The sequence below is a fragment of the Phaethon aethereus genome, assembly GCF_964289735.1.
Source record: "Phaethon aethereus genome assembly, chromosome: 16".
Classification (NCBI taxonomy): domain Eukaryota; kingdom Metazoa; phylum Chordata; class Aves; order Phaethontiformes; family Phaethontidae; genus Phaethon; species Phaethon aethereus.
Window position 1 is genome coordinate 3,150,049 of NC_138592.1, and position 13,452 is coordinate 3,163,500.

Here is a 13,452-nt window from a genome sequence, read left to right on the forward strand (position 1 = left end):
AGTGAATAGTTTTTGTATAGTTAAAGATCCCAGATACGAAGGGTACTTGGACTGCTTTGTTCCTATACACCTCTAATAAAATATGGAGACTTTCTAAAGGGAATACAGCGATATTGGGAGCCCATCATCAGAAAATGTGATGTGCATACCAAAATGCTAGGATTATAGCATACATAATTTATGTATTTTTTTTCTTGTGTCTTTTTTTCTTTCTGTAATAACAGTACGAAGGCAGGAAAGAAAGAGAATATCCACTATAAAGAGAGCAGGGGGAAAATGTAGTACACTCAGGACAGAGGAGTTATGGCTCAGGAGGTAGAAGTGATGTAGGAAGCTGTAAGTACTGTTGTGAAAAGAAAAAAGTAATGCCTTGTCTGCACTTGGACTGGTGCCAATTTAATGCTTCTCTTCAGGCAAGATTGTACTGGCTTAAGTTGTGACTCTTCAGTTGAGTGCAGTGGATGTGGATATACTACTATTGGTTCAGCTATTAAAAAATACTTAACTGCGAACTATTAAAAATATTTTACTTAAACTGAGGAGCTGTTCTTAAGTCCTGAGTATCCTTGTCTGCAAGGACTGATTGTAGTTAAACTTTATGCCTTTGTTTTGGTGTGAGTGCTTCCCCGTAGGAAAAACTAGCCTGTGCCAAGCTCCATACTATTATAACTAAACCACTTCTGGCGTCTGAATTAACTCCTTGAAAGCTAAGGTGTCTTCGCTTAACGCAACGTTCTGCAACATAGACCCATACTAAGAGGCAGCAAGTATTGAGTAGTACCAAGGGAATAAAAAGAATTACTTATTTTATGTTACTGGCAATTTTCTGGGACACGTGGCTGCTGCATATGTAGGTCTTAAACTTCTGTAACTAGAGGAGTTTTCAGAAAGGTTCTGACAGACCAAATAATAATCAGAATACCTAAGATGAGCCTGCCAGAACTTCTGGGAAATTCGTCTTGGGGATCTGGCTTTGGAAAGATTATAGTAGAGGAGTGGCTGGTGTAACACAGCTCCAGTGCTGAACTTGCATCATGAGAGTGGCAGGGGCTGCTGTGTGATCTGAACCCTGGCTGTGGAGTGAGGCAGACCAGTAGTGGCTGCTGAAGCCACCATCCCCTGGGACCCAGACAATTAAAAGGAGCAGTGGGATCCTTGGGGAGTGATTATCATCTCCTGCCTGTGAACTCTACTGGAGCTCCCCTTCTCTGCTCTACAAGGTATGTTACATCTCTCCTGTGGCTGTTGGCCACGTGAAAATTTTTGCTGTGTCTCTAAGTTAGGAAGGCTGGTCCCTGCTGCTGGCAGGTTTCCCATTTTGCCTTTCAAGCACCTAGGAGACCCCCAAGGCACTTGGACAACAGAAAGCCAGCACTCTAGCCATAATGGGTGCTTGGTTTCAGCATAAGGAACCACTGCCGAGGGGAAGGGTTGGGAGGGGCAGAAACCTGGTACAATTTACGGATACACTATGAATATAGGGTGGTGTATCTCTTGTCATCAATGCTGAAAGTGATGAAAGTTTGATTAAAAAAACCTCACCACCCTCTATTGCTGTTTTGCTTTCTTTTACTAATATCACTTTAGTTCTTTGAACTTGCTCACTTGACTGCATAGCCAGTGAAAAAGGTCTTCCTCTGCTAGTCCCCAAATAAAAGGGTTTTGTTGAGGTGATCTCTTGCACTTTGGAGTCAAGTTTTGCTGCTGATCTTGGTGCTGATGAGTCGCTGTGTCAGATCTGTACTGAACTTGGAACCTGAAGATGGCTTTAATTCCTGCAAGGAGTGATGATGCCAGTCCATAAACGGTCAGGATAATAAGGAGCCCTTTTTTTGCAGCAGATGGTGCCTCTCGCTCAGGAGTGGTGTATTTGTGAAGATGTAGTGGTCTAATGTAGGTCAGATAAATCACTATAACTTCATATAGATTTAAACAAAGCTTCACATGTCTAAGCTACAGATTTGCATGAGCATAGCTACAGTGTTGGCTTGAGTGCAAACAAATTACCACCACAGAAAAGGCTCTTGTCTCAGAGTTTCCTAAATTAAATAACTTTAAAGCCAGATTTAATTTTCTTTGTGTGCCTGAGTGTAAAGGTTTGGCACACAGGCAGCTTAATTACGAGCTTCTTATTATGGTGCAGATTAGAACTGATAGAGGCTTTTGAAGGAAAACAGCAGGGCAGGAGGCACACCTCTGAAACAGTAGTGTTTGATAATAAAGTTTGATTTGGTCTTGAAAGTGGAAGCAGACACGTTGTTCCGTAGGCAATTAACAGTGACAATGTAACACTGAAACCTATTTAAGAATAGTTAAACACTTTTGAATTATTAAGAACTAATTCTAAGCTGTCTTTGAGGGAAATGACAAAAAGTCTAGGGAGAATAGGTTTCAGGAAAACAGGTTTCCGGAAAGCAATAGTTGAACAGCGTGGAACTGAAGCGGTTCCAAACTACACCTCACCTTCGCAGCCTGGGGCGCTGAGTGTGCAGTGCCACAAGAGGGTGCTTCAGTGGCACTGACAGGATTGACTCTTCGACAAGTTGCTGAGGCTCTGAGGTGTCAGGCATGCATCCCAGCAGTGTGACTATGCAAAGGCTGCTCTTGAGGAACGTCTCGTAACTGGTAAGTAACTTGCCATTGTAGAGTGCTCTATAACTGACCTCTAAAGCACCAGCTCTCCCATGTATCTTGTTGAGTTTTTTAAGTTGGATAATGCATCGGAAGGTTTCGCTTTGGAAGAACTCATGGGTTAAAGCTTGGTATCGGCCACTGCATGGGGTGGAGGGGTTAGTTTAAATTCCGTTCCGTTAAGATTATTTCTATCACGAGCCGTGCAGAAAGGGGGTTATAACCGCAGCTGCGTCAGACAAGTCCATTTGGGACATAGTGAGGATGAGTGGTAGAGAGAAGCTGTTGGAGCAGTGCCAGTTTTAAATTTGAGAAATCCTGCCCGTCCTCGGATTCAACAGTTTTACAAAGGGGAAAATGCAGTTCCTAAATTCTCAGATATTGGCAAATAGGGACGAGAGATTTCATCTTCTCTGAGCCAAGAGGCTGTCCTTTTCTACTGTGATACGTGTCAAAACGGGCTGCCCTCACCTTTGTAACGTTCAGACTGGATAGCTGCAGCAGGCTGGAACGACTGCACGGAGAAACGGGTAGTGCAGCTACCTGCGTCTGAGCAAGAAGGAGCTGCAGGACCGTATGGAACTTCACAGTACAATTTCACAGGCCAATTTTTGAGTGACACTCAAAATGCTGGCTGGGGATTTCTTGTGAATTCCTGAACAGATTATTGCTTTTGGTTGGTCTCTTCACTTCTGCATTCCTGTCGGATATTTAAGCTATTATAAAGGCCAGTGCTGTTGCAGATTTACAGATTAGCTCTTCTCAAGATACGTAAGTACTTGGCTCTGGCCAGCCTTTACACAGGCTGTTGGAGAATACCTTCTAACAGGTATTTTTGCTTTTTTAACAACTGCAGAGCTGCACTACTGTGAATTTTCCTCCCTCTTATTTTTGACATCAGTATTTTTTGAAAAAGACATAAAAATCCTTTTAAGTGTAGTAAATTATCCACTTCAGAAGGTGGATCACAAGTAGCTGTACTCTGCTTCCAGGTTGTTTTATTCATATTGTGGAATTTTAAAGACTTTTTTTACAGAAAATTACTGCATGTTAACTACCAGCTTTCTTACTGTTGGTGCCACACAAATGCGTATGCTGTGCATACATCTGAAAGATAGTTGTGTGGTTGTTTTTTGTTGGTGGGGGTTTTTTTCCTTTTTCTAAAACTCTCTATTTTAGTGACAGGAGCATGAAAAGTATCTGTAGAACCCAGGTGTGCTTCAGCAGCTTCTGCACTGTGGGCTTGTAAAGGCTCACCAATGCGCAAGGCAGCGTCTTCTGAAGCGTTGGGCTGCTGAAGTCCTGCTCCCTTGGGCCAGTGCTCCCACTGTGGAAGGTTCTGTGCAAGCTGGACAAACGATGCAGCCATCGGCCTGTGTTCCACATGCTGCCCTGCAGAATTTTATCCTGGGGGGAAAAAAGGTGGATTAGTATAGATGGAGAAGAACATGGGGAAATTTTAAGACTCTATTAGACACCAGAGGCAACAGCCTTATGCCAAATTTTTAATTCTGTAGGGAAACTTTTCATAATTGGTACTATCTAACAATCAGTTTGCATATCTGCAAGACATTTTTCACAGAATGTAGTGTTCTGTAGTTGTAGCTGTGATGCACTTTTTTTTCTTTGAAAGATATCTGAGTCTTACAGACTCATTATGAAACAAGCTCTTCAAGTGTAACTGCCTATGGTTTATCTACACCATCACTTAAAACTTAGCATCAACTAGAAAAAACAGTTGAAGATCTTTTTTAAAACTATACAAACAAAAGTAATAGCACATTTCTTCAGGTATTTAAAAGTTGGAAAAACTAGATAATGTCTCCAGCAAAAATAACTCTCCACAAATGAGATAAACCAAAACCAGGGGTGGTGGTGATGTATTTTTGAAGTGGCTTTCTAAAGCTCCTATTCCAAAGAAAGATTGGGTGGTGAGGGGAAGGGGGAAGAACCAGCACAGGCTTGAATGTTAGACAGAAATATTTTGAAGGGATGAGAGGAAGAGCAAAGTTTCCTTTGGATAATTTCCATGCAGGTGGTGTAAAACACAGCCTCCCAGTGTAGGTGAGGGATTATACTGTGAGTGCGTCCTGCAAATCCTTCATGCAGATTTAAACAGTGCTACACTGTGGAAATCATTCTTAAATTGGGCCTCAACAACCACGTTACAATGCTGAAACATCAATATTGGGACATACAAAAGCAAACTACGCGTAACCATCAGGCTTTCAACAGGCTCGTCTGTAACACAATAGATAATGTGGCAGTTACGTCCTCCACCGCTTACAGAAGCTTCCTTCTTGGCTGCATGTTGTAATTTTTGGCTTAGCTTCACAGGGAATTTCCTTAGGGGAGGGGTTCTGTATCTGTTGACATCTAGTGGGAGAGATTATATTTATCTCTGTAGTGAACGTACCATAGTAATGCTATTTCTTAAGCCCTGCAAGGAATGCACTTTTTTCTGCCAGAGGGTTCATTGGGTTTCACTCTGGAAACGAGCTGACTCATTAGCTCTGTCCGTACCTCTCAGTTTTTTTAGCCCAGGTGTCTCAGTCAATGAGAACCCTGTTGCTGTCCTAATCAGTGGCTCATAGAACAAAATGGGGAAAATAGGAGTTAATGTTTTGTTTTAAATAGCATTTCTAACATCAAGCCAAGGGAGGTACACCTCTGTCATCAAAAGTGCCGAACAGAAGAGCCACTAAATACCTTATTCTGGCAGTAATCATCTGTCTGTGATGAAACTCCCTATTATTCTGTTAGGCTAGATAGGCTAATGTTCAGCAGTCGTCTCTAACCTTTTATTTTAAATTTGTTTAAAAGCATTTATTGTAGGTATGCTGGAGCTACTGATGAAAAGGACTGGAAACATCACAGTATAAAATACAGTGGCCAGTATATATAGTAGGCATTGACTGTGTCTTCTCTTCAAGTTGTGTGTGGACTGTAAGGCAAAGCGATTTGAAACTCATGGTCTGAGAGAATACCTGTTCCATTATATGTCCCGTCAGTTTGCTGAGCGACTCTGGCATCTATTCAGAAGTTAGATTCCACATATGTTGGCATACTGCTCTCCGAAAAGAGTACATACTTCTGTTAACTCTTCCAAACATACACTCGCCATAGCTTCATACCTATCAGAAGATAGCGTAAGCCTCGGGGTGTGCTCACGTTGCAGCTAAGTCAATAGAAGAGCAAGCTGCCACCAGAAGAGGCAGTCCTGCTCCTTCCTTGCACTCAGCTGGGCGCTCCTGTGCGTTGGATCCAACACCCAAGTACCGACACAGTGAGTTGGTTCAGCTGGATTATGTGGCTGAACACTAATCTCAGTAAAAACCAAAACTTGGTAGGACAAAAATTGTGGTTTCTCATAGTCAAACTAGGATAAGATTTTTTTTAGATTAGGTTCATCTACAGCCATCACAGGTTATTTGCATATGTAGGGTTTAAGTAATCTTGATTCTTTGTCACAGTATGCACATGATTTGACAGTGTCCTTCAAATACAGTGAGGTGTCCTGTAAATTTGAGAGAGTAGTTGGTTAGATGTTCTGAAGGACTAAACCTACATGTGTCCAAATTAGTACATACAAAATCTATACTATCAGTTTCTGTAATCAACAAGTACTGCTAAGTAGACAGTTTTAATTGGTATAAAGTAGTAGCGTAGTTTGAAACTGTTAAACTTTCATGAAGCTAATGAACTATTTGCACATTTTCTCTTGGCTAAAGAAGCACAGAATTACATGCCTTACTTTGGAAGCCTTTCTAAATAGCCATGATGTGACCCTGCAGAATAAAGGATACTTCTGCATCTTTCTCCTTGGACGCTTACTGATTCTGCTGCCCTTCAACCCTGGGAGCTTCAACCTACCTTTGTACTAGTAGCTTTTTATTTATTTTACAAGTACATGTTCTCACTATGATACAGCTGTTTGTAATGTAGGTTTGTCGTGTGGATATAGTTCTCATATATACGACACCTGATTGACACAAAACATCTTGGTTGTGCTATTTTTAGTTTTATCAATGTTGTTCTTGTTAACTAGTTTGAACTAATCATTAAAAAGATAACATACAGAAGATTAAATGCACATTTAGAATTTCACCTTTTGTACATCTGTAAACCAAAAGAACTAAATGTCTTAGCACTGAGGGCTGAATTTTACTGTCATCATTCTGAAACCCGAGCCGTGCTGTCCTGCCTTTCCATGATAAGTCACAGATACGTGCTTCTGCCCTACCTGCCTGAAAAGGTACAGTTCTGTGCCGAAGACATAATAAACCAAGAAAAAGAGAATGGAAGCAGAGTAATTCCTACAGCGTTATCAGTACGCACGTTTTGGATATTTGCCTTCTCTCTGTTCAAGACTCTCTAACTCAGAATAGGGTGGCTTTTTACCTCTGTTAAGTTCTGGGTGCTGAATTTGACCAAACAAAAAACCATCAGCAACAGTTCTGGGATCCCCTTCCTCCCTCCTGGGATTGCCAGAGCCAACTAGAGCAGCGTTAGCAGGGGAGGGTGCGGACGTCGGGAGAGACATTGTGGGTCACACGCAAGGTCTCCCTTGCCCAGCCTCTGACAGGAACCAAGACCAGTCTCTAGGGAAAACTATGGGAATAGTGTGAGAGTAATCATTTTAATCTACTTTATAGCAAAATCTTCACATCCTTTGAAATGATTTAATGTATTATGGCAGCTGTTTTCATTTTACACTTCAAATAGTTAAATCTTACTCAGAAAAATTCCTCAAGGTGTTTACGTGTAAAATACTTCTAGGAAAAAAAATCAGGATAAATACATAGTGTCTCTGGATCTTCTGGCTGCTTCTCCTTGTGTTCCAGAAGTTCAGCACACACCTTTATACTCAGCCTTACGAAAGTCCAAGTACAGCGTCGTTTCTTAGTTCATCTTAAGATGAAACATCACTGGTTTCTGTATTTGTGATAAAACTGCCAGCTTAAAGAAACCAGGGTTAGAAGCGTCTTTCTGCTGGAAGCGTATGCTAATGTTCATGGGGTACCTGAACTTGAAGTATGGAGAAGGGTTGCAAGGCTGCTTCCTCCCAAAATGAGGGAGTATCATGGCTCAAGCATCCCAGCTCTTCCCTGATGCAAGGGATGTTTCCATTGGAAGCTTGTGCTGATTTAAGGGGTTTCTTGAACCAGACTTCACAGGAGTGCTTTATCCCCTTCAAGTCCACCTCAGGTAGATTGGGCAATTTAGACCCTTCCTAGTAATTTCTGCTCTCATAGCAGATCTGGAAGGTGAAGAAGGACCATTTGGTCCTTGGTAAAGTCACTGAAAGTTAAATTCCTGGATCCTTCCCAGGATGTGTCCTGAATTTTGCAAGTAGGGCTTCTGGGCTAATTAATCTACAAATCTTCACTAGCTAAAACCATCAGATTAAAAATTAACTTGGTAACTGGTCAGTGGTTATCTACGGATTTGTGAGAAAAAAGGCTTGTTTGAGGGAAAACTTGGGTTTTCTAATAGAAACAATTGTATTTCAGGAGTTGGTTTTTGGTGGTTTCCCTCAGAACCTTTCCTTGTTTGAGCTGTCAGGATAAAGGTGCTAGTGTTAGCCCACTGTAACTTTAATGCCTTGTAAATGATGTTTTGTTTGCTGGAGGGTGGGGAGTGTTTTTGGTTTTGGCTTCTTTTGCTATGTTGAATTGTTCCTGACAGTGCCAGAAGGTGGACAGATGAAATGCGATTTAAAAAAATGCTTGCTTTTAAAGTCCTGTGCAAGTATAACTTCAACAGGAGTGAAAAATGGAGCCTTTACTTACACTTTGTAATTTTTCTTGTGTATGACATGTATCAATTATTCTATTAACGTTAGAAAAAATAATTAAATGGAAAATCTGAATATTGTGAGTGGAACAGTTTGAGAATGGTGGGAATTAGATGGCCAGAGCCTGAGCAGCATTATTGCTGTTTAATTATTCTATAAATCTAGAATTTAGCTAGAAACCGAATAGGAAGATCTAGTAATAATTAATGGCAATGTCATCAGTATGATATTCATGCTAGCAACCAAGTAGATCACGTATTTAATTTTTTTTAAGCAACTTCTGTGCTATGTAATTTGTCTGTCTTTGCTTGCTCTTTAAAATAAAAAATCTGGGTGAAAGAGTTTATTAAACTTCAATAATACTAAACTTAAGGTAATATTAATGTAGTTTCAAATTCATGGACTATCATCAGGTCAGGCTCTGTAATAAACTGGTTCTGTAAGGTGCTATGAGAAATTTTCTGTTTAAATATGAAATGGTGGGTTGTATTGCTTTTTTTTTTTCCTTTTAACGTGAAAATTTGGGATGTTTTTGAAGCTTAACCGTGAAATCCCACTCAAGAATCTTTGAAGGTGGTGCCTTTTTTTTCCCCCCAGTTTTCTTGAATAGGTTGTAAATAAAATTTTCAACCTTTAGAGCCAAAGTGGAACTCTTTTTCAAACTCTTCCGTTGGCCTCTGAGACTAAGTGCTCTGAAGGATCAAAGAGAAATTTCTTCCAAAAACTGTCAGCAGCTGCATGGTTATTTTATGTTACTTTTTAAAAGGCTAGTGAAAGTAAATAGCTTAAATTGTTTATTTGATAGTTATTCTCTGGAGATGTCATTTCACAGACTTTATAGATTGGTACCTGGTCTTCATGAATAGGAAGTTATAAAGTTAAGCCTTTAATATTGTATTTTCTTCTTTGTTTTAACAGCTCAAAGGGAAGAGAAAAGGAATGAAGATAGAGCAGAGCCTGCATCGGCATCCAAGAAAACTGTTGTGTCTATAATGGAGAAACAGTCATCTCTCACTAAAAATCTTCCTTCAAAGAAGCCCCCATCCTTCTCTAACACTTCACTAGCTAAGCAACCACTTAAACCTTCTGCTGGAAGTTTCAAAGGTGTAATTCCCAAGAAACCTTGGTCTTCATCAGGCAGTGTTCCTTCATCAGGCAGTGTTCCTTCCAAACATTCATCTCTTTCTCATGGCTCATCAGTTTCCAAAAAACCAGCTACATCTTCCAGTTTGGGTGGAGGACTCAAAAAGCCTTCACTGTCTTCCATTTCTACTGCGTCTGGAAGTAGTCAAGCAAAAGCATCAGCTAGCCCTGTCCAGTCACAACCCAACTCTCAGATTCGACAAAATATTCGACGGTCCCTAAAAGAAATTTTATGGAAGAGGTGGGAATTCAAAGCACTTAATTTATATAGAAAGCTACAACTAGATGTAAATGTTTAGCCTGCAGAGTTTTGTTTACTTCTTGATCAGGGATATTGAGGGATTGCATTTATACCACAAGTTACTACAAGTATAGTTGGAATTTCAGGTTTATATTTTTAAAAAAATTTAAAATCCTGATGTAAAATAAATGTGTATATGAAAAAGCCTTTTTTAAAAAAAAAAATCATCTCACTATTCCATTTATATTCAGGCAGTTACAGTTGAAGAATTAAATTACAGCATAGGAGCTTTTAAAACGCAGGTGCTCTGAAGCTTTAAAATCTGGTGATGGCAGTGTTTGGAGATGTAGAGGTTGTAGGGAACTTAGTACAGGAAATACCATAGTGAAAGGTTAAAGGCTGACTGAAGTAGAGATTGTCTCCCCTCCCAGCATAAAAATCAACAACAAACAACCCTAGTCAGTGGACAACTGAATGACTTGGGGGAAAAAAAACAACCAACCAAAAGCAAATTGTTCCACAACAATTATTAAAGTTAATGCCAGCCATCAATACTTATTATAGACAGCACTCTGGTATAGTCACTGAAATGGAAATGCTCTTCACAGCGGAAAATCTAGGATGAAAACTTAAGTGCTTGGGCTCCCCATGTTGTTCACGGCAGAGAAACTCCTAACTTCAGTGCCATGAGCGGGAGGAGTTGTAAAGGCTGACGTTTGTTCATAAAGGCTGTCTTCTGTGGCCGCCTGTGGACGGTAGCGAAGGGTTGCCATAGCTCACAGTTCAAGGTCTGGAAATAGGCTTTACATTTGAGATGTCTTTTAGAGGAGTCCTGAGCCCTCACTGAGTGAGGAGGAGCCTAGGTTAGCTCCTTTCCTCTGCAAAGTTAGTTTTTATGAATGCTACCTGAAAATTCATGCCTAACATAAATGCACGTACCCTTTCTTGTTTCTAACAGAGTCAATGATAGCGATGATCTGGTCATGACAGAGAGTGAAGTAGGGAAAGTAGCACTCAATATTGAAAAGGAGATGTTTAATTTGTTTCAAGTTACGGACAACAGATACAAGAGTAAATACCGTAGCATCATGTTCAATCTCAAGGACCCCAAAAACCAGGTTTGGAATTTCCTTAAACAGTAAACATATACTGAAACATACTTTTGGTTTTTAATGATATGACAAACTCTACCCTCAACATTAAGAGTTTCAAGATAGAATCTTAGAATTATACTATAAAAGACTATTATAAAGCCATTCAAATCTTTAAAAAAAAAAAAAAAATCCAGTAGGAATTCAAAGTCTACTTTAGTTGGTCATCTGTATTTATTAAGTTTGGACATTTGGTGTGAAATACTTATTTACAGAATGGCTTTCCTAAAATAAATACAGACTTCATTAATTTCTCTTCTTGTGACATTTTGTAGTATGTGTTGGATAGTGCCCATGTGCATGATCATACTTAATGCTTTAAAAGCAAAAAAAAAAAGACATCGGTGCAGATGAAAATATCCACTAAAGAATACTTGAAACTTCTTTCTTTTTATTTGTTGTTTTTTTTTTTAATTTCTACAATAAATACAAAACAGGAGAGTGGCTGCTCAACTTCTGACACTCCAGTTATATTGATACATATTGCTGATAATGAGGAAAATTCATGCTTTGTGTTTGTTTTGTCCTTATTTTCTGGTTGCTGCACCTTTCCAAATTTGCTTATGTGTATGTGGTATTTTATTAATTAATAGAGCATTAAGAAACTGCAACAGGTTTTGCCTGTTAAGCATAGCAAATCTTGTTAGTTACCCAAGCAGGTTCTCTTCAGCATGGCAACAAAGTCTGTTTTGTTTTCAGGGACTTTTTCATCGTGTCCTTCGTGAGGAAATCTCACTGTCAAAACTAGTGAGAATGAAACCAGAAGAACTTTTATCTAAAGAACTGTCTGTATGGAAAGAGAAACCAGCTAAAGCAGTAAGTAACATAATTCTCTGCTATGTCCTTAGATATGAATTAAGAGCAAGTTCACCAACCCTTACCACCCTTACATTAATGCACCATTTCCTCCTAATGAAATAATAATAATAATGTTCAGTTTCAGTATACTGTTTCTCAACCACCAGCCAAATGACAACAGAGAATGGCATGAGATCATAAAATAAATATGTGGACTTTTTACCAAAGTGGTTTTGTTTGTTTCAGATGATAGAGTCAAGAAGCAAATCTCATGAAATCAAGAAAACATCTGTAAAACGGGAGCATATGCAAGTTGTAAATATGGAAGATTCTCCACCAGTGTCTGATTCTGATGTAAGTATTGGCTATTGCTTCAGCATGAAGACATGGAGGGAGATAAATGATAACTGGGGCCTCAAATTTTTCATCACAAGTGGAGACTGTTTGAATGAACTGTAAGGATATTATCACCTAGTAGGTGTGCTATATCAGCATTTTTCCTTTCAGTTTGAAGGAGTGCAACAACTAAATAACAGGCATGATTTGCATGCAATTCTAAAATGCTCTGTATTCTTCAGCCCTTGCTGTCAATTTACAGAGAAATCTTTTATTTCTGAACATTAGGTATCTACTTCAGAACACTGTAGAATGAAATGAGAACAAACATTATTTGAGAACTCTGTCTGATGTGATACGTTTTAACCAAGGCCTTTAATCTTTTTTTAAAGAATTGAAGTTAATTAATGGTTTCCAAAGTATTTTTTAATGGTTGAAACTAATTATCAACTGCAGTATTTTTTGTGTTTATTCATTTTAGGAGCAGCAAGAGTCAGCCCGAACTGCACCAAATTTAAACAGTGCTCCTTCTCTAGATGTTTTTAGCAGTATGTTGAAGGATACAACAAGTCAACATCGAGCCCATCTTTTTGACTTGAACTGCAAAATCTGTACAGGTATCTACAGTGCTGACTTTGTGCAAAGTGAAAGAATTGTTATGTTAAGAGTGGTGTTTGCTCATTTTTTTTTCTCCACACTATTTCATTGTTAAATAGTAATCAAAAGCTTTTAAAATAAATTTATAGGGCAGATTTCAGCATCCGAAGATGAAGTACCACCTAAGAAGATAAAGTCGGTGGCTCCTGTTAAAAAGGTGGAGTCGAAAGCAAAACCAGAAGTTCAGCCAAAGTATGAAAGTTCTGCACCAACCCCAACAGCAGAGCCTGCCAAAGAGGCCGTCTCTGAAAACGCAATGGAAACTGAAGCTGGACCAGTAGCAGAAACAGTTGCTCAGTCTAGTGTAGAAAGAACTTGCATTCCTACAGCCCAGGGCCATAACAATGCAGATTCTTCTGCACCTGAAGAGGTTTCTGCTTTTCCTGCCTCTTGTGCTGGTGGAGTTGTCACAACCGTAACAGTTTCTGGCAAAGACCCTCGGACAGCAATGAGCAGCTCCTCTGGTATCACGACACCAGCCCTGCGTTCTGGTCCTGCATCTGACAAAGTTTCAACAGGGGAAACAAAACAGGAAACTTCAAAACCAGTTATGACTGTCCCCAAATCAATATTAACAAAGCCATCATCCTCACCAGATCCAAGATACTTAGCAGTTCACCATTCACCCAATATCAAGTGCGTATACTTAATAGTAAGCCAAGCTACCAAATCTTTAATGTTGTGGTCTTCAAAGTCCC

At 39.6% G+C, this 13,452-nt stretch overlaps 1 protein-coding gene across 1 annotated transcript in view; it reads left to right on the forward strand.

The window, feature by feature from the left end:
* The window catches only part of DIDO1 (death inducer-obliterator 1), a 40,242-nt gene that overhangs the window by 13,094 nt on the left and 13,696 nt on the right, over positions 1 to 13,452 (forward strand). Inside the window, exons 7-12 of the mRNA XM_082007354.1 lie at positions 9,347 to 9,812; positions 10,771 to 10,930; positions 11,663 to 11,779; positions 12,008 to 12,115; positions 12,579 to 12,714; positions 12,844 to 13,390. Coding sequence (XP_081863480.1) covers positions 9,347 to 9,812; positions 10,771 to 10,930; positions 11,663 to 11,779; positions 12,008 to 12,115; positions 12,579 to 12,714; positions 12,844 to 13,390 — 1,534 coding nt within the window. The remainder of the gene's footprint in view (positions 1 to 9,346; positions 9,813 to 10,770; positions 10,931 to 11,662; positions 11,780 to 12,007; positions 12,116 to 12,578; positions 12,715 to 12,843; positions 13,391 to 13,452) is intronic.